At 42.2% G+C, this 22,426-nt stretch overlaps 1 protein-coding gene across 1 annotated transcript; it reads left to right on the top strand.

Annotated features, from left to right (window-relative positions):
* The first annotated feature begins 650 nt into the window (after positions 1 to 650).
* vgll4a (vestigial-like family member 4a) lies at positions 651 to 9,460 on the top strand. The gene is made up of 5 exons (XM_046869813.1): positions 651 to 1,310; positions 1,723 to 1,894; positions 4,445 to 4,664; positions 4,759 to 4,879; positions 5,029 to 9,460. Exons 1-5 carry the CDS (start codon positions 1,220 to 1,222, stop codon positions 5,226 to 5,228), a joined length of 804 nt encoding a protein of 267 aa, XP_046725769.1. The 5' UTR covers positions 651 to 1,219; the 3' UTR covers positions 5,229 to 9,460.
* The last annotated feature ends 12,966 nt before the right edge of the window (positions 9,461 to 22,426 follow it).

Below are 22,426 nucleotides of genomic sequence, written 5' to 3'. Positions count from 1 at the left end.
GAGATAGAGAGATGAGATGGAGAGATGAGATGAGATGATATGGAGAGATGAGATGAGATGGAGAGATGAGATGGAGAGATGAGATGAGATGAGATGGAGAGATGAGATGGAAAGATGAGATGAGATGGAGAGATGAGATGAGATGAGATGAGATGAGATAGAGAGATGAGATGGAGAGATGAGATGAGATGAGATGATATGGAGAGATGAGATGAGATGGAGAGATGAGATGGAAAGATGAGATGAGATGGAGAGATGAGATGAGATGAGATGGAGAAATGAGATGATCAGATTACACACTTTATATCATGATGAATCAACACAATGCATCTTAAAGATGGGATAAAGAATAATTATTTTATTTTTGTTCCACTACAACAATACATTATTATTATTATTTTAATAAGAATATGAAATGTACATTCAGGAAAGACTTTTTATATATTGTCTTAACCATAAAAGATGAATTTCTGGATTTAAAATGTATAAACACAATCTAGATTAAGGCCTACAATGAAAGTGTACAGATTAAATTATATAACCCTAAAAACTCGATTTCACTTTATATTCATGCGAAATTTGGGCTAAATGTTTCATATTGTGTGAAATAAAACATTAGAATAATAAATTGTCTGGACGTCACACTGCAGGCCAAACCCACAGCACAGAAGATCCGCGGCTAATCTGTGGAGATGTTGTGCTAGCTCGAGGCTTTTATTGAACAAATCACGCTTTTTTTATTGAATATAATCAGATTTATATTATATAAATGTGGTTTACTTGTTTATCTCCCGAATATAAACGTGTGTATGCGTCGAATTTAATTTAGAATGTAGAGTTTCGTGTGGTGTTTTGGTGCAGCTAGCTAACCTAGCCTCCACTCCAGGTCCACTCCGACCCGACCCGAGCCGCTAGCCGCTAGCCCGCTAGCCTGTGAGGTAAAAGAGCCGAGTGCATGCTAGCTGTCTGGCTGAAAGACTCTGCGGCTTCGATGCTGCACTTTTAAGGTTAAAATCTTTAGTTATTTTTATTATTTATTCTCTGTGAACCCTTTCTGTAAATCAGTCTGTTTGATAATTAACACGTGACTCGAGTTTTCGGGCTTCTGAAGAAAACAACTCGAAGTGGATTGAACTCCATCAGCTTTTTACACTCGGAGAAGCTAAGCTAGCTAGCTACGATTGGGCTAGCTAGCTAGCTCGGCTAGCTTTGAAGCTAAATGCTTCTTTCGAGAATGGACCTTTTGAGCCACCAATTTATGGATAAAATGAACAATAACATCGGAAGACTTCACTACGACTCTTATGATGGTGAGTGTGTGTGTGATTAGCTGAAGAATAGCTGAAGAAAAGCTGAAGGTTATCTGGAAGTTCTCGCTGTAACAGTGATCTGGATGTAGAACACACAGGGAGCAGATAAAACTCAAGTTTTCGGAACAATAAAAATGGAAATCTCTTTAAATTTCCCCCAAATATTCGTTCAGGTCATATTTCCCTCACTTTTAGTTCAGTTCGGCGTGAAAAGGTTCCGAACATCTGGTTTTACTTCCACATTTTGTTCAATGTAAAAATTATTAAATTTGCTTCAGAATTTTCCTTTTTTGTTTAGAAATATTGGGGGAATGTGTGTCGTGTTGAACTGATAGTTTCCCATCACTCAGGATGTGATCCTTTATGATGATGATGATGATGATGATGATGATGATGTTGTTGTGTATATTAGATGATTCCGGGGACTCCAGGATGCACACCCTGTCCTCGTCCACAGGAAACAGCAGGACAGGGACACCTATAAGTCCTGTTAAAAGAAAGTTTGACGATGTAGAAGTGGGAATCGGTCCGGAGTACGAAAACGAACAAATGTCCAAGATGAGCTGCCTGCTGTCCTCCCAACTGTACGTTTCACCAGGATCTATAATAAAACCTCCATCACAGGGGCATCATATATATTATTATTATTATTATTATTATTATTATTATTATATTATATTATATTATATCAATAAAACATCACTTAAAGGTGTTACTGCAGAGACACAACTGGTGTTTACTACAGTGTGTATAGAGAATATACTGATAGATCTATACATGGTTGTGGGAAAAACAGTGGTGATCACTGAGTGGTTGTTGGGTACAGCGGTGACGAGTGAGTGGTTGTTGGGTACAGTGGTGACAGTGAGTGGTTGTTGGGAACAGTGGTGACAGTGAGTGGTTGTTGGGTACAGTGGTGACGAGTGAGTGGTTGTTGGGAACAGCGGTGACGAGTGAGTGGTTGTTGGGTACAGCGGTGACGAGTGAGTGGTTGTTGGGTACAGTGGTGACGAGTGAGTTGTTGTTGGGTACAGTGGTGACGAGTGAGTGGTTGTTGGGTACAGTGGTGACGAGTGAGTGGTTGTTGGGTACAGTGGTGAGTGAGTGGTTGTTGGGTACAGCGGTGACGAGTGAGTGGTTGTTGGGTACAGTGGTGACAGTGAGTGGTTGTTGGGTACAGCGGTGATCAGTGAGTGGTTGTTGGGTACAGTGGTGATCAGTGAGTGGTTGTTGGGTACAGCGGTGACGAGGGAGTGGTTGTTGGGTACAGTGGTGATCAGTGAGTGGTTGTTGGGTACAGTGGTGACGAGGGAGTGGTTGTTGGGTACAGTGGTGATCACTGAGTGGTTGTTGGGTACAGTGGTGATCACTGAGTGGTTGTTGGGTACAGTGGTGATCACTGAGTGGTTGTTGGGCACAGTGGTGATCACTGAGTGGTTGTTGGGTACAGTGGTGATCACTGAGTGGTTGTTGGGTACAGTGGTGAGTGAGTGGTTGTTGGGTACAGGGGCGACGAGTGAGTGGTTGTTGGGTACAGCGGCGACGAGGGAGTGGTTGTTGGGTACAGCGGTGACGAGTGGTTGTTGGGTACAGCGGTGACGAGTGGTTGTTGGGTACAGCGGTGACGAGGGAGTGGTTGTTGGGTACAGTGGTGACGAGTGGTTGTTGGGTACAGCGACGAGGGAGTGGTTGTTGGGTACAGCGTGACGAGGGAGTGGTTGTTGGGTACAGCGGTGACGAGGGAGTGGTTGTTGGGTACAGCGGTGACGAGGGAGTGGTTGGTGGGTACAGCGGTGACGAGGAGTGGTTGGTGGTACAGCGGTGACGAGGGAGTGGTTGGTGGTACAGCGGTGACGAGGAGTGGTTGTTGGGTACAGCGGTGACGAGTGAGTGGTTGTTGGGTACAGTGGTGACGAGTGAGTGGTTGTTGGGTACAGTGGTGACGAGTGAGTGGTTGTTGGGTACAGTGGTGACGAGTGAGTGGTTGTTGGGAACAGTGGTGACGAGTGAGTGGTTGTTGGGTACAGCGGTGACGAGTGAGTGGTTGTTGGGTACAGTGGTGACGAGTGAGTGGTTGTTGGGTACAGCGGTGATCAGTGAGTGGTTGTTGGGTACAGTGGTGATCAGTGAGTGGTTGTTGGGTACAGCGGTGACGAGGGAGTGGTTGTTGGGTACAGTGGTGATCAGTGAGTGGTTGTTGGGTACAGTGGTGACGAGGGAGTGGTTGTTGGGTACAGTGGTGATCACTGAGTGGTTGTTGGGTACAGTGGTGATCACTGAGTGGTTGTTGGGTACAGTGGTGATCACTGAGTGGTTGTTGGGTACAGTGGTGATCACTGAGTGGTTGTTGGGTACAGTGGTGATCACTGAGTGGTTGTTGGGTACAGTGGCGACGAGTGAGTGGTTGTTGGGTACAGGGGCGACGAGTGAGTGGTTGTTGGGTACAGCGGTGACGAGGAGTGGTTGTTGGGTACAGTGGTGACGAGGGAGTGGTTGTTGGGTACAGCGGCGACGAGGGAGTGGTTGTTGGGTACAGCGGTGACGAGGGAGTGGTTGTTGGGTACAGCGGTGACGAGGGAGTGGTTGTTGGGTACAGAGGTGACGAGGGAGTGGTTGTTGGGTACAGCGGTGACGAGGGAGTGGTTGTTGGGTACAGCGGTGACGAGGGAGTGGTTGTTGGGTACAGCGGTGACGAGGGAGTGGTTGGTGGGTACAGCGGTGACGAGGGAGTGGTTGGTGGGTACAGCGGTGACGAGGGAGTGGTTGGTGGGTACAGCGGTGACGAGTGGTTGGTGGGTACAGCGGTGACGAGGGAGTGGTTGGTGGGTACAGCGGTGACGAGGGAGTGGTTGGTGGGTACAGCGGTGACGAGGGTGGTTGGTGGGTACAGTGGTGATGAGGGAGTGGTTGTTGGGTACAGTGGTGACGAGGGAGTGGTTGTTGGGTACAGTGGTGATGAGGGAGTGGTTGTTGGGTACAGTGGTGATGAGGGAGTGGTTGTTGGGTACAGTGGTAATAAGGGATTATAAGTGCTTTAATAATGTGTTTTGACTAAAACAAAAACAGAAACAGATTTTGGAAGCTGAATGTAAACAGTACTGTACCTGTACATTTCCTGTTGTATTGGTTGAAAGGGGAAATCCAGTGGAAGGAGACACCAGGCCGGAACCTTGGAGTCACTGCCACAACCCGTTCGATCACTCTTCCTCCACCATCACGGGGCTCCACGCCGGCCGTCTCTATTCCCCCTTCCAGTTCTACACCATGGAGCAGCCGCTGGCTCTGACCAAGAACAGCACGGACACGGCCAGGTCCACCTTCCTCCCCTCACTCAGCTCTACGGAGCGTCAGCAGGTCAGTCATCAGGTGATCAGGTGATGGGGTTAAATAGGGCTGAGCTCCAGAAGGTGAAAAACCGTGTTGTGTTTCTGTATTTAATGTTGTTCAGAATCGTCCGTCTGTGATCACCTGTGCGCCGGCGAGTAACCGCACCTGCAGCCTCTCCAACTGTCACATGTCTCTCAACGGCTTCTCCTCTGCTGTCAGTAACGCCAAGAGCAAAGCCAATGGTAAGGAGCAGCGCTGCGTTTGGAGTAAAATCCCCCGGTTAAAGATAAAACAATGAAGAGAAGTGCACAGAAATAAGCGTGTGAGAGTGAGGGAGAAAAAAACGTAATACTTTTTACATCATCTCTGTTTTTCTCTCTTCACTCATTAGCCAATGCCGTGTGTGATCCCGTGATCGAGGAACATTTCCGTCGCAGTCTGGGGAACATCTACAGAGAGCCGGAGGTGGCGTCTAACTCCGTGTCCATCACCGGGTCCGTGGATGATCACTTCGCCCAGGCGCTGGGAGACGCCTGGTTACGGATCAAAGCCAAGGGCGGCGGTTCTGGGAGTCCCGAGTCCACTTCCTAAAGTTCTCCAGAAATCTCGTCTAAACCTTCAGGGTTGGTTTCATCCTGGGGTAAATTCCTTTCACACCAAGTCTGAGCTCAAAGATTATTATTAATATTATTATTAATATTATTATTATTAATATTATTATTATTATTATTATTAGGCTAACAGGCTCTCTTTCATACTAGAATGTTACAATTTTTACAGTCTTTTACGATTCTAATTAAATCAGTATTTTTTTCTACATGATTTATTAAAGGTCAATAATTTTAGTTCATTTTGTTGTAAAATCACTGAAAGAAAATATAATCTGTGGGAGGGACGGCACTAAATTTAAAGCGGCGGTATGTAAGATGTAAACCGGCCCACGTTGAGTCTCTTCACACCACACCTGTCACCTGTTCGGTCTGATTTATTCCCCAGCATTAATCCATTTAATTTATTTTACTGACACTGAGAAAGGAAACAGTGTTGAAGCGTCAGAAATTCATTCGCTACTTAAAATTATAACACAGTAAAACACTACATATATGTTTATTATTTACGGCTGCTTTTACACCAGTTATTCTGTTTATTTCACAATCAGAGTGAAATCGATTCTTCTGATTTGTTTCTATTTGACACAAAAACGAGTGAAGATCAAAAGAAAAAACATTCTTGTGAAAACTGTGGGGACTGAATAAAGTCGTAAATACATCGTTTGATGGTTAATATAAATATGTTTAGTTTAGCAGCTCGTTTGATTTGTAAGCAGATCCACATGACTTCGTTCTCGTGAGCTGGAGAACCCACTAGGGTTCTGTTTATAACTCACTAATACAGAGCCGTAGCATGTACATTTACACCACAGTGCCCCCTAGTGTCAGGGTCTAAAAACACCAGCATACATCATTCATTCACAAACCCAGAACCATAAATCAGACCCAAAAAGGTGGAGTGTGTGTGTGTGTGTGTGTGTGTGTGTGTGTGTGTGTGTGTGTGTGTGTGTGTGTGTGTGTGTGTGAATGAGTTCCTACGTCATATAAATCTTGAAGCTACATTTATCTTAAATACATGAAGCTCAGATTCTCATCATCTTCACCTAAGCGCCACCCAGTGGCCATTTGAAAGTAAAATCATTTGTTTGTCCCCTTATCCGACGGCGTGCCTTTAACGTGATCCTGATGCACCTACAGAGCCGATTTACATGTTTTTGGAGAAGCTTGTACAGGACTTGGTGTGAAGGGATAAGACATTTACTTGTCGAACAATAGTTAAACGTGAACAAATTTCAGTCTTTTTTTTTTAAAGGGTTGCCAAAGACGCTTTCTACTATTTCAAAACGTTTGCTGTATTTTATAACCGTCTCAAACATGCAGATTCTTTAGATTTAACACATACAAAAGCAACCTACAAGTCTGAGTGTTGATGATTCAGCAGTTAATCATAATCACACACATTCTGTAAGATCTTCATTATCCTGGAGACGTTTAACTTTTCATCTCTAATACACACTCATTAATCTGCCACACACACACACACACACACTTTGTCTATTTTAATTTGTAATCCTTAATCTGCTTGAATATGTATTTTCAAATAGCTGGTATCTATTACACACAGACTTCTATCTTTATACCGTCGGTTCATTAGTTTTATTTTTAATCCGTAACGGTTTTAGAAAGTCCTGCTGCTGGAACAGTGTACTCGATATATTTTTATAACAAATGTCTTTTAGATATGACGGCACCTCGCTTCGAAAGCACAGCCTCTGGAAAGGCATTTACATGCAGTAAACACAGAGTTATTTCACTCATTCAGATCTAGAACACTTTATTTTGGACAGGACTGAGCGAGATGAACAGCAGCTTTATTACAGCTTATTACACTGTTATTATCAGATTCCAACACCGCGTCCCCGCGTAGCCTTCAGACGATATCCAGGTCCAATCAATTTATCTCCTCTACAAATAAAACATCTCAAACAATATCTAAACACACACTGATCATGAGAAGAAGGCGGGGCAACTACACACCTGTCACTCATTCAGGAGGTTTTTCACACTTTGTAAACATGGTGCATGTTTTAGATAAAAAAAGAATCACAGGAAGAGAAAAAAGCAGTAATATGGACGACTGCGTGTCGTATCAAACACTTTACAAATAATAATAATGACGTTAAAGTGATTTACTAACGCCGTAACGTGCAGATGACCTTCTCCACACCTCACTAAGGGCTCGTTTCTGATCAACTGTTCAAGATACACCACATGGACTAAAGTATTGGGACACCTGAATATTCCAGTCTTATTTACTTCCTCAAACTCTGAGACACACGTTTGTGACGTCTTTGGATCCAGAAACATGAAATTTTCCCTTCACTTGAACTAGGAGACCTGAACCTGTTCCTGCATGAAGATACCCCTGTGCACAAAGCAGGTCTAGTGGAACATCTTCCGACTGAATGTGGAATACGATGTTCAAAAAGAAGCTCATATTAATCTTATAATCAGGTGTCCACAAACTTTTGTCCATACAGTGTAAACACCCGTTTTATTCCTCTCTCAGGTGGGGTGCACAAACTTTTGCTCTCGGTCACCTACAGTGTGCATTTCTTTAAAATCAGTATTGAATCAGATTTGATCATAAAGACACTGAAAGAACGTTTTGGACCTGATCATCACCACGTGTCAATCGTTTTTTAAAAAAATGACACCTCGTTAGCACGTCGCACGTTAAAGTTGTTCTCTCCCTGCGGGCCGACGCTCATTTACACGTCTAAAATCCTCACGTTCTTCACCCCGCAGTTCGGTTTGGAATCTCGAGTCTCTGTGAGCACCGCGATTTAGTTTCCTCATAATCACCACACACTTCCAAACGAGGAACCGCGATCAGATACACGTGTCACACCGTCACCTCACACCAGGAACCGCGATCAGATACACGTGTCACACCGTCACCTCACACCAGGAACCGCGATCAGATACACGTCACACCTTCACCTCACACCAGGAACCGTGATCAGATACACGTGTCGCACCATCACCTCACACCAGGAACCGCGATCAGATACACGTCACACCTTCACCTCACACCAGGAACCGCGATCAGATACACGTCACACCTTCACCTCACACCAGGAACCGCGATCAGATACACGTCACACCTTCACCTCACACCAGGAACCGCGATCAGATACACGTGACACACCAGTTTATTCTTGCTTCTCTTCCATTAACAGAAAACTGCAATTCTAAAACATATAGAGGTCTCCACAGTTCAGGTAGAGGAAAAGTAATGGCACCCTGTAGAAGGAGGAGGTGGTGAGCAGGTATCCGGAGGTGGAGGAGATTTGGTGTAGATCAAACTTACAGACCCATCTGATCTTTTTTCAGCTCACTGCTGAGTTTTGCCTTTTATGGAGTTTTGTGGGTGTGGCTTATTGTTAACACTAGAAAAGTGATTGGATATGGAACACGTGAATAGTGTTTATCTGCATACACACTTTACTACACAGAAACGTCACAGAACGTGGGGAAGAATGACTTTGGGTGGGAAAGTTTGACACATTGACTTTTTAATAATAAGGTTTAGTTAAATTGTGTAGCGTGCTGTAGATCACTGCCGCATGAAAGGGTCTGTTTTATAAACATTGAGATATAAAGACGTAAAAATTACTCATTATTTAAAGGAATATTTCTCCGTAGTTCAGCATGTAGCACGACGTTTTTTCCGTAAATTCCACCGAGGTTCTTCCGACTTTCCTGCGTTTTTCTTTCTTTTTTCTTTTCCTGTAGCACAAAAACACTCCTTGAACTCTTGTGTAATATAAAATGACCATCGTTACGCAGTGCGTGATGAATGACCAGTTTTTAATCTCATAAAAACGTCACATTATCTTCATATTTAATATTGATTTCGCATGCCCAGCTCTTTCTTCTAGTTATTTTGTTTTTTTGAAAAAAGTTGATCTTTTTTTTTTTGAGGAACTGTCAGACTGCCAGATCAGTTTGGGGAGAAGTTGGAAATGTTTTTCGGGAGGTTTTGATGAAGTTTTGGAGCCACGTGTACGCCGATGTTTAGCGTCGCGGTTACAGCGGTCACGGGGCTGCGTCCTCGCCGTGTACCAGCTCTCCAATAAACAGTGAGAATATTATATCTAGTTTATATGTAACTCGATTTTACTTATTTTTTTGGCTGTTTTTTATTCTGACAAGTTCTACTTTTATATTCATGAAACCTGAGAAAATAAATAAAAAGTCTTTTAACAACTCTTGGTGTGATTTGATTGTTGTTATGAAAAGGGGGCGTGGTCTGCTTATAAATACGCTCTAAATGTTATTGTCATTTCACTTCAGATTCTTTATAAAACATGAAGAGAAAAAGATGCAATTTCTGGATTCTTCTGAAAGTCAGTAATGTAAAAAGACCTGTTTTTCTCCCTCACCACTAGGGGCAGTGTAGAACACCTACTGATCGATAGATCTTTATCTAAATCTTTTTGCTCCACGAGAAGAATAAAATGTATTGTTTTATTCTGTGTTTTCAGTAACTGATTTCTCTGATCATGTCCCCTGATACTTTACTTCTTATTCTATACTGAAAATAATAATAAAGCAAAGACGAATAAGGAGAAGGTGAACAGGTTCTGTGCAGGAAACAATGAGGTTATTTTGGTTTCTGTATTTCGAGAGCTTAGTGGTTAAAGCATTTTACTTTAGATCATGAGTACAAAATCCCAGCCACTCGTGGGCCCCTGTGCAAGGCCCTTAACCCGTAACTGCTCAGCTGCATGAATGAGAAAAGTAAGTGGATCTGGATAAGGATGGAAATGAGAAGTGTGATGACTATAAGTGATATTACAGGGAAATGGAATGGAAGAGATTTGCTTTACAATCAACCAAACTATGAGGAGTAAATGACGAGGGCAGGAACTCTGGGAATGAGCTTATGGTTTTAGGGCAGAACTCGAATGAAACAAGTAAAATAGAGACTTTTTACATTTGGCTAAAAACCCAAATGATTGTGGGCGCAGATTGTTATATATCCCTGTGTGTTATTTACATCCTGCTGCTGCATCACCCTTCTACAATAAACAAACCTCCATCCTTATTTTAAATACCAGCACTGTAATGATCCAGACTTTTACAAATACCAGTCAACATCTGTCCTCATATTCCCTCAAAAATCATTAGGACACAAATAAACATAAAACCTTTTAGAGCTGCATCAGTTCCAGGAGACTGAGTCGTTCTCCTGGGTTCTCCCGGGTTCTCCTGGGTTCTCCTGGGTAACAGGACTGTAGATTATATCATTACAGACATTAATCTATTCACAACCAGTCCTCTGTTAGACTGCTGTTAAATTACAAAGTACCTGAAACCAAGAGAAATGATACACCATGCAGAAAACCCATTGCACTACACAGCTAACAAACCATTCAACAATCCTACAACCAGACAAAAAACATCAAATCACAGTTTCTAATCACAAACTTCTAATGATCACACATCCGCAAAAACCTGGAACTGCAGAACATTCATATAGTTCACCAACCTGCAACAAAGAGCAGCCTGAAAACGAAAAAACGAAACCAAAGTACAATCATTTAGGAAGAATGATTTAACAGTGAGCGTTAACGTGCTCAGAAAACACTGAGAAATCTCTCAAACCACAAACCCTGACAACCAAGAGCTCCATCTCCACCATCAGGAAGCTCTGAAAAAGTGTAACAGAGACAAAAAGGAACAACAGGTGGCAGTATGGGTTTGATAGTGTGATGTGTGGCGAGAGTGGGGATCAGGAGGAGAAGATCCTGGAGAGGTGGAGATACACGCTGGAGAGAAGGAGAATAAAAGTCAGTAGGAGTAAGACAGAGTACATGAGTTTATTAGAGGGACAGCGCATGTAGGACGTTTTGGAGACAAGGTAAGGGAGGTGAGATTGAGATGGTTTGGACATGTGCAGAGGAGGGACATGGGGTATATCAGTAGGAGAATGCTGAGGATGGAGACACCAGGAAGGAGGAAAAGAGGAAGACCAAGGAGGAGGTTTATGGATGTGGTGAGGGAAGACATGCAGGTAAATGGTGTGAAAGAGACAGATGTAGAGGACGGGGGGTGGAGACGGATGATCCGCTGTGGCGCCCCCTAATGGGAGCAGCTGAAAAAAAGAAGAAGAAAAAGAAGGGGACGGTCTCTTAGAACTTCTGTAAAACCTGGATCTGATTTAGAAAATCATAATCATGAGTTTTTTCTGTTTGAAGAGCTGATATCTGATGTCTGATGTAATAAGTATAATATTGTTATAAATGTTATATACCAGATGGTATCAGAACTGATTAGTTAAATAAATAAATAAATAAATAAATAATGAAATAATGAAATGTTGGTGTAAAAAGTGCAATTTTCTCTTTTGCCCTGTTCCCTTCACGGTTTCTTCCTCCTAGTTGGTACTTTGAACAGAGGCTCCTCTTCCATCTCCACGTCTCCCACCTCCCCCCACACTGGTCTAGTGACTGGTGTCTCCTGGTGACGGCTCTGCACCCCTGTTCCTCCAGCACTGCGCCAGAGTCCACTGTGACTTTATAGGGTTCCCTCTCTAGGTCCAGGTCTGTAGAGCAGGGGTTCTCCGGGTCAGGTTCGACCGAGCAGGGTTTCTCAGGTCCTGGTGCAGCAGCAGTTACGGGGCTTTCAGCAGCAGGCCGAGCTGAAGCTGCAGGAGGAACGACTCCAGCAGGTTCAGCTGCTTCCTGCCCCGGTCGCTTGGAGACACCGGGGTCACTCTGTCCTTCAGGACAGGAGCAGACAAGATACCCAAACTGACCACGTTTAAAACATTTAATTTCTGAATCAGTGGAAGTGAAAATGTTATAATTAAATCTCAATTCTGTTTATTGTGTAGTGTTTTTATTGTGTGTTTATTGTGTATTGTGTTTATTGCATAGTGTGTATATTGTGTGTTTATTTGGTAGTGTGTGTATTGTGTAGTGGGCGTCGCCCACTGTCTGAAAATCTGCATAATTACGTGTAGTTTATTGGAGTTTTATCTGTCTCCAGTTTCCTCCACTGTGAGCGAGTCCTCAGGGGGGGAGGGGGGAATCTCAAATAGATCCTTTAAACAAGAGCAGTAAACACACACACACACACACACACACAAACGTACACACGCTCGTACACACGCACGTACACACGCACGCACACACGCACGCACACACACGTACACATGTACACACACACGCGGTGCAGATGTAAGTGAAGCTGGCAGGACAGAGTGTTTGCTCCTCGGAGCTTCAGTCCGTCAGCACTGCATGGTGGAACAGATCTGAAGCGTGTAAAAATGAATGGTCAGAAGGTTCTCTGGGATCTTCTTGACGATGAGAACCTGTGATTAGGTGCAGAACCCTGACCTGAGTGAGCTGAAGAATCACCCAGTCTGTCAGCTCTACTGCATTCTCCTGAGAAACGAGGGAGAAAACACAATCGCTCCTCATCACCAGAACAGACACAGAACCTGTCAGTGTTCCTCAGCATCACAGACCTGACCTGCTTCTCCTACGCCTTTATCTCCTCCACCAGATCACTGGTTATGCTGCTGCAAATGCTCTATAGTACAACTCCATCTTCTTCTGTCATTAATCACTGGAGTAAGAAATTAATTCCGTTAATATTTAATGAACCCCTGAGTTCCTGAGAGAACAACAACACAGAATCTCTAACGAGCTTGGAGATGGCTAAAGAAGATCTCAGTACCTCTTCTACACTTCTTCTGCATCTCACCCACACCTCACCTACACCTCTCCTAAATCTCTCCTACATTTCTCCTTAATCTCTCCTACACCTTTCTTTCTACACCTCTTACCTACACCTCTCTTCACCGCTCCTACATCTCACCCACACCTCTTCTACACCTCTCCTACACCTCACCTACAACTTACCTTCATCTCACCTACACCTCACCAACATCTCACACACACCTCACCTACATCTCACCCTCACCTCACCTCACCAACATCTCACCCACACAGCACCTACACCTCTCCTTCATCTCAAATACACCTCATCTACACTTCATCTCACCTACACCTCACCCACGTGTGTGTGTGTGTGTGTGTGTTTATCAGTCATTAATATGTACATGCATGATATCTGCATTCTAATCAGAATTAATTCCTTCAGCTTGAAGAACCGGAAGGAGGAGTGAAATCTCTTGTCTCTGTGTGTGTGTGTGTGTGTGTGTGTGTGTGTGTGTGTGTGTGTGTGTGTGTGTGTGTGTGCGTGAGTGTGTTGTGCTCCACGAGCTTCACACTTTGCTTCTGACCTACATACTGTGTTATCTCACATTTCCATAAAAACCATTGAAGATCCACATTTCATCTCTATCACATCAAAACCAGGACACATCATCATCATCGTCCATCATCAGGATCCTTATCATCTTCCTCTTCATCACCTACACAATCATTTTCATCAACTTCACCATCATCATCACCCTTATTATATTCATCTACATCATCAGAATCAGAATCATCTACATTCATCATCAGCTTCATTGTCTCCAGATCAATTATCGTTCTCATCTGCATAATCATTATCCTCATCGAATCATCTTCATCATCATCATCTTGCTCACTACCAGCACCACCAGCACAAGAATCATAATCATCTACACATTCAGCTTCATCATCATCACCATCATCTTCCTCAGGAGGACGTGATGTGTCCACAGTGGAGGTCTTGTGTATGTGCTGGATGTTGGAGGTGAATGTATCTCTGATGGAAAGTGTGTTTATAAGTGAAGTGATGTGATTGTGATGTGATGTTGACAGTGTGATGGTGATGGTAATGGCATGATGGTACTGGAGTGATCAGCATGATGGTGTGATGGTGAAGGTGTGATGAAAGCAATGTGATAGTGATGGTAATGATGGTAACAGAGTGATGGTGATGGTGATGATGGTAACAGTGTGATGGTGATGGTGATGATGGTAACAGTGTGATGGTGATGGTAACAGTGTGATGGTGATGGTGATGATGGTAACAGTGTGATGGTGATGATGGTAACAGAGTGATGGTGATGGTGATGGTGGTAACAGAGTGATGGTGATGGTGATGATGGTAACAGTGTGATGGTAATGGTGATGATGGTAACAGAGTGATGGTGATGGTGATGATGGTAACAGAGTGATGGTGATGGTGATGATGGTAACAGAGTGATGGTGATGGTGATGATGGTAACAGAGTGATGGTGATGATGGTAACAGTGTGATGGTGATAATGGTAACAGAGTGATGGTGATGGTGATGATGGTAACAGTGTGATGGTGATGATGGTAACAGTGTGATGGTGATGATGGTAACAGAGTGATGGTAATGGTGATGATGGTAACAGAGTGATGGTGATGGTGATGATGGTAACAGTGTGATGGTAATGGTGATGATGGTAACAGGTGATGGTGATGATGGTAACAGTGTGATGGTGATGATGGTAACAGAGTGATGGTGATGGTGATGATGGTAACAGAGTGATGGTGATGGTGATGATGGTAACAGTGTGATGGTGATGGTGATGATGGTAATAGTGTGATGGTAATGGTGATGATGGTAACAGAGTGATGGTGATGGTGATGATGGTAACAGTGATGGTGATGGTGATGATGGTAACAGTGTGATGGTGATAATGGTAACAGAGTGATGGTGATGGTGATGATGGTAACAGTGTGATGGTGATGATGGTAACAGAGTGATGGTGATGGTGATGATGGTAACAGAGTGATGGTGATGGTGATGATGGTAACAGAGTGATGGTGATGGTGATGGTGATGATGGTAACAGAGTGATGGTGATGGTGATGATGGTAACAGTGTGATGGTGATGATGGTAACAGAGTGATGGTGATGGTGGTAACAGAGTGATGGTGATGGTGGTAACAGAGTGATGGTGATGGTGGTAACAGAGTGATGGTGATGATGGTAACAGAGTGATGGTGATGGTGATGATGGTAACAGAGTGATGGTGATGATGGTAACAGAGTGATGGTGATGGTGGTAACAGAGTGATGGTGATGATGGTAACAGAGTGATGGTGATGGTGGTAACAGAGTAATGGTGATGGTGATGATGGTAACAGAGTGATGGTGATGGTGATGATGGTAACAGAGTGATGGTGATGGTGGTAACAGTGTGATTTTTTTTTGCGCTTTTCACAACATACATTGTCTCAAAGCAGCTTTACATGATGGTGATGGTAACAGTGTGATGGTGATGGTAACAGTGTGATGGTGATGGTAACAGTGTGATGGTGGTGCGAGAAATGTTCTTGGTTTTAATGATGATATTAAACCAGAGTGGAGACACTGTACTAACCAAAAAAATCTGCTGATCTTTTCTTTCTTTCTTTCTATCTATCTATCTATCTATCTATCTATCTATCTATCTGTCTGTCTGTCTGTCTGTCTGTCTGTCTGTCTGTCTGTCTGTCTGTCTGTCTGTCTGTCTGTCTGTCTGTCTGTCTGTCTGTCTGTCTGGGAGATGGATGATCCGCTATGGTGACCCCTAATAGGAGAAGCCAAAAAAAAGAAGAAGAATTTATTCGTCTATTTATTTAACACACATTAGACACAGTTGCCCCCATCCGGTTAAAAAAGGTTAGAGAACAATCTGGAGAGAAAATGGAGGAAAACTAAATTGGAGGTATTTAGAATTGCGTATAAAGACAGTATGCTCAGCTACAGACACCTGTTAGATCCCATTCCAACTAATCTACTGAAGGAAGTGTTCCATACAGCTGGTGAGCTTCTTCTCTATATTATTTTCTCCTCACTATCTTTTGGTCACGTCCTTAAACCCCTCAAGTTAGCAGTTATTAAGCCCCTCATTAAGAAACCTCATTTAGATCCAAACACACCATCAAATTACAGACCCATTTCAAATCTCCCATTTATAAGATTTTAGAAAAGATTGTCTCTGCCCAGTTCTGTTCCTACTTACAAGAGAACAATATCTTTGAAGAGTTTCAGTCAGGTTTCAGGCTCCATCATAGCACAGGAACTGCTCTAGTTATAATCACTAATGACCTGTTTTTAGCTTCAGACCAAGGCTTCATCTCGCTGTTAGTTTTACTAGATCTTAGTGCTGCATTTGACACTATAGATCATGATCTTCTCCTGGATCGCTTACAGAATTACATCAGCATTCAGGGACAGGCATTAAGCTGGTTTAAATCCTACCTGTCCGATCGTTACCATTTCGTAGATTTAAATGGAGAGCTATCCAGGCTAATGCAAGTAAATTATGGTGTGCCACAAGGTTCAGTTCTAGGACCCCTGCTTTTCACGGTATACATGTTTCCCTTAGGAAATATTATTAGGCATGGAATTAGCATCCACTGTTACGCTGATGATACCCAGCAATATATCTCCTCAAAACCAGGTGATACGCTCAATTAACTCGGATAACTGAGTGTGTTAAAGAATTAAAAGACTGGATGACTCATAACTTTTTATTATTAAATACTGATAAGATGGAGATTTTGCTCATCGGCCCAAAAACTAGTATACAGAAGCTCCAGCATTTCAACCTGCATTTAGACGGATGTTCTACACTAGTTCAACAGTAAAAGACCTGGGAGTTATTTTAGAGCAACTTATCTTTTAAAAATCACATCAACCAAGTTACAAAAACAGCCTTCTAACACGCTACAATCCATCACGCTCCCTGAGATCTCAAAACTCTGGGCTTCTAGTAGTTCCTAGAATAGCAAAGTCCACTAAAGGTGGTAGATCATTCTGACATTTAGCTCCTAAAATCTGGAATAGTCTTCCTGACAGTGTTCGGGGCTCAGACACACTCACCCAGTTTAAGTGCAGATTAAAGACGTATGTTTTTAGCAAGTTCTTACACATAACACACATCACATCATAACCTTGTGCTCCAGAACATCTGATCACATCACATTATCAACTTGTGCTGTTAATATCATGAACAGCAGCTACACTAATTCCTCTCCACTGCTTCTCTTTCTCTCCCCATCCCAAGACACCCTGAGGTTGCTCCAGCTCCAGTCACATCCCACAGTGAAGTTTTTCCTACACTCTCTCTCTCTCTCTCTCTCTCTCTCTCTCTCTCTCTCCTCTCTCTCTCTCCTCTCTCTCTCTCCTCTCTCTCTCTCTCTCTCTCTCTCTCTCTCTCTCTCTTTCCTGTTTCTCTTCTTCAGATGTTCATTACACACCAGCAGAGAATCAGTCACATGAGAATTAAGATAATGAGCTTGTGTTGCACTGATGATGATAAAACACGTTTTATCCATACTGTTTATTACCGATATATTTATCCGTTGCCATGGTGATTTCATAAACTGATAAATATAAACACTTGTTCTCTCGCCGGTCTCTCTTTATTCACACTCTTCTACTTAATACGAGTAAAAAAGTGCAGCACATCATGTTGCTGAGAAACAAAGAAGTAGTGTAACACTCTACACACACACACACGCACACGCACACACATAGATACAGTATAAACACACACACCCTGATTAATGCACTGTTGAGCATCTTCTGTGTGTGTGTGTGTGTGTGTGTGTGTGTGTGTGTGTGTGTGTGTATGAAGATGTAAAGTGTGATGACCTCACCAGGAAATTCATTACAGTTTCATAATAAAGCTGATGGAGATTCGGGTACATGAATAAATAAACAAATGAATGAATGAATAAATAAATCAATAAATCAATAATAAATAATTAAACAAATAAATAAATAAACGAATGAATGAATGAATCAGATCAACCAATCATCAACCAGTTCTCTAAAACAGGTCAAAGGTGAATCTCATGATCCTTCAAACACAGAATTTTAACCGGTAGATGAGTGCAGTCCAGTAAAAGTGTGAATCCTGTCTGGTGTCTTAAAATCAACGTCCCACACACAGTCATGTGTATTTGTGCTGCTGAAATTCATGCAGAAGGAATTCATGAATTTTCAGTCCTTGTGATTGAAACACTGAAACCGTGCGCCATCATACTGACAACATGACTCATTCGATGATCGACATTTTGACGTCTTGTTTATGAACAATCACAAAAGGACTTCTGAAGACAATGAGATGTTCATTACAGTTTTCTTTCAGTTGCTTTGGAGTGTTTTCTCGAATCATTATTTAATATTTGCAAACCAGGAAGTGGGTTTATCCAAACAATTTGTACAAAACACTGGATTTCTTGCAAACACCTGAACTTTTCTCAAAATCCTCAGTTCATCTTATAAAAATACTGAAGCAGCATTTACATCAATGAACATCTCACTCCCTGGAGTCCTTCTGTCATTTGTCGATGTAAACTATGGATCCTGGTGATCGAAAATGCAGAAGGTCTGAATTTCAGCAGCACATATGAGACCGGAGAGAATTCACACTTTTACTGTACTGTATTGGTGTTCGTTCATTTCCTCGTTCTTCATCCATTTTCATAAATTGTATTTGTGTGTTTTGTCGCCAATTGAAGGATCATGAGATTCACCTTAGACCTGTTTTAGAGAACTGGTTGATGATCGGTTGATCTGATGCCGTTCACTCGCCATCATTAGTGACGTTCAACATTCATCTGCACATTTCATCACTTCAACACATTTACAGTAAAAAGTAATAGAAGTTTTAGATGACAGATGACCAAAACTGGTTTAAACATTTTGCATCCAATGACGTACACAGTGAACTGATGCTGAGATGTTTTAGGGGTTAAAACTATTCAGGTGAAACCAGTAGAAAATCTTCTGATCAACATGAACATGAACAACTGATACTGTAGGAAACAGCAGACACTCGAACACAATCCGTTACATTAATGTACAAAAACATTCACAATCTGAATAAAGCAGCAAGAAATGTTCTTATGATGTGCACAAGTGAATAAATGATGTGGAGGCTGAACAAGTAATATTGAGAAATGTCATTTCTGATCTGAGAAACGCTCCAAAGCAGCTGAGAAGAACTGTAACACAAACACTTAGTTATGAGAGATGAGTTACGGATTTTGAGAAAAGAACAGGTCAGTGAGCAGCTTCATTCATAACACTGTCTTCTGTTCCAAACATGACTTTCAATTCTCCTTCCTATCAGCTTATGAAGATGATGATGATGATGATGAAGATGATGAAGATGAAGATGAGTGTACAGAGGGCTCTTGGCTGTCAGTAAGCCGTTGGCGTAACACGGAGACGTGATGAGCTTCGACACGCCACAAGACGCTCAGACTCTTTCAGACTGAAGGTCATGAGGACGAGCTGCTAATGAAAATCAACACCATCTCTCTCTTTTTCTCTTCTTCCTTTCTTCTCCCTCTGCACTTTTTACTATTTCACTACCTTTTCATTCCTTTATTCTTTCATTGTCTCTTCTTTGGTCACTGAATCTCACGCATGACCTGAATATTAATATATAAATATAAAATAGAGAAAAAAAACACCTGTATAAACACTTCTGTACAGAAACACTGCATTCATGTTCTTCAGCCAAAATCTGTGCTTCAGCTGATGTGTGTTTTAACCCCCTGGCAGAGGCAACCATGGTTTAGAATTCATAATTTACCAAATAATGACATTTTTTAACACATGCACGCACACACACACACACACACACACACACACACACACACACACACACACACCATTCATTTTTAATCATTCCTCATAAGCATCAGCATCAGTGACCTGTGAGGAACCTGGTCAGCATTAGCAGTGTGGATGTGCAGAGTTGAGTTATGGCTTTTTACCTGTAATTTCTCCATGAACACACTTCTGGCCAGACTTCTCCAGACAATAGATGGGTCTTCCTCTGCCACTGGTTTCCTCCAGCTCTTAGCTCATGGCTCTGCTGGATCTTCCGATGTTGAAGTGAACCGCTGTATTAGGTTTCCTCGTTAGATCACTGCATCTACACTCCTCAACATCTCCTGTTCCTTTGTGCTTCTTTACAAACTGTTACCTCAGTCTGCTTTGAGATCTTTTCCTGGGAGAGATGTTGCTTAAGCAATAAAGCTTCTGTGTGTCTTGTTGCTGTGCTCAGTCTTGCCATGGTGTCGGATCTGAGATCTTTCACAACCTCAACTTAGTAACGGAGTTGCCAAATGAAGTCACACCAAATACTGATCTGATCTGAATTTCTCTTCTGTTCAGTTTTCTTTCCATTTTTTGTAAATTGATACAATTTTGTTTTTAAATTAATTCTCACTTTACAGCATTTTATTTGATTTTTTACAAATAATTAATAAATACTTCCTACGGTATGTGTTTATAAACCAGCAGCTGTAAGAAACTGAACAAAGGAAATAAAATTGTATTTGTTTGATTTGTTAAATATCTTCCTTTGTCAACGGAAAAATCCTTAATAACAATAAATAGTTCTGAAATTCAGAACATAAAGACAAAAACAACAAAGAAACTTTGTAAGAAAAACATCTCCAAGCTGAGAACCAAAATCTTCTCTCTGTATAAAACATCAGTTCACCAACACACTGATACTGATACCTACAGAAACAACAATTACTTCCTGAACTCTGCTTTTCTTTTATTCCTCCTTCTTTATTACACTTTTCCATCCACCTACAAACATAGTGTTCCTTTTCCCTCTGAAATCTGTCTCCGCCCCCTTTTTCCTGCCTCCATCTTGTTTAGGCCACACCCCAATATGGCTCAGCCAATGAAAAAGTATCAGGTAAGAACACAAGTATGAAAGAAACATTCTGACACTAAAAAGTTGTGAATGAAACACGTTCTGATGCTAAATATGACTTCAGTTCTGCTTTATTTGTATTTTATTTGTAACATGAAAATCGTGCTTCATCATACGACACCAAGTGGATACAGTGTGGAACACGTGAGGAACACGTGAGGAACACGTGAGGAACACGGCGTATTCAGCGGAACAGTGAAAAATTACAAAACAATATTTCTTTATTACTAGACATCATTTCTATCTCTGTTATATTTTAATATTTTTTATCATCATTGTCACGTTTCATGTGCTTCAAATCTTATTGCAGAAAAAAATACTTTTTTTTATTTAAACGTTCCAACATTTAGACAGAAACTTCCAGAGAAGTACAGACACATGACCACAGGCACATGTTCAACACCACAGAGTCTTACAACAAAGTTCCAGACAAAGGAAACAGGAAGTTTTATACAAATCTCACAGGATGTCGTCGTTTCACATTTTATAGGTGCCTCAGTCTGAACTTCTGATTTAATCTCACACTTAAAAACACAAATTAGCACATAAACTCCACCCAACTCCACCCAACCCCACTGAACTCCACCCAACTCCACCCAACCCCACTGAACTCCACCCAACTCCACCCAACCCCACTGAACTCCACCCAACCCCACTGAACTCCACCCAACTCCACCCAACCCCACTGAACTCCACCCAACTCCACCCAACCCCACTGAACTCCACCCAACTCCACCCAACCCCACTGAACTCCACCCAACTCCATTCAACTCCATTCAACTCCACTGAACTCCATCCAACTCTACTCAACTCCACACTAATATACTCAACTCTACCTCACTTCACCCAGCTCCACATAACCCCTCCCAATTCTCTCTAACTCCACCCAGCTCCACATAACCCCTCCCAATTCTCTCTAACTCCACCCAGCTCCACATAACCCCTCCCAATTCTCTCTAACTCCACCCAGCTCCACATAACCCCTCCCAATTCTCTCTAACTCCACCCAGCTCCACATAACCCCTCTCAATTCTCTCTAACTCCACCCAGCTCCACATAACCCCTCCCAATTCTCTCTAACTCCACCCAGCTCCACATAACCCCTCCCAATTCTCTCTAACTCCACCCAGCTCCACATAACCCCTCCCAATTCTCTCTAACTCCACCCAGCTCCACATAACCCCTCCCATTTCTGCCTAATTAAACCCACTTTATCAAACAAAAACTCTAAAAAATGAAAAGAATTCCAGTTTGCACTTTTCCGAAAAATTCCAACAACATTTCTTATTGTAAACATCCACAGAGATGCTAATACTTTTTTTTATTGTTTGTTTCACAGATATGGTCTAAGAGTTTGGCACAGAGACGAACTCCATCTTCACATCATTCCCTCAGAATCATCTCCATTCATGATGCTTTACAGAATTCACTAAAGGTTTTGTTGATCAGTTTATTGATCAGTCAATCAATTAAATATTTAATTAAATTTACTTTTCTTTCAGGTAGTTTTTTTTTTT

This window comes from Silurus meridionalis, chromosome 16 (assembly GCF_014805685.1).
Source record: "Silurus meridionalis isolate SWU-2019-XX chromosome 16, ASM1480568v1, whole genome shotgun sequence".
In the NCBI taxonomy this organism is placed as follows: Eukaryota; Metazoa; Chordata; class Actinopteri; order Siluriformes; family Siluridae; genus Silurus; species Silurus meridionalis.
This window is presented reverse-complemented; position numbering and strand designations above follow the sequence as displayed.

Excerpts from the sequence above, each read along its gene's own strand:
- vgll4a (XM_046869813.1), top strand. The coding sequence starts at position 1,220 with ATGCTTCTTTCGAGAATGGACCTTTTGAGCCACCAATTTATGGATAAA. Across the intron at positions 1,311-1,722 it reads TCACTACGACTCTTATGATG|ATGATTCCGGGGACTCCAGG; the intron begins GTGAGTGTGTGT and ends TGTGTATATTAG. Across the intron at positions 4,880-5,028 it reads CGCCAAGAGCAAAGCCAATG|CCAATGCCGTGTGTGATCCC; the intron begins GTAAGGAGCAGC and ends TTCACTCATTAG.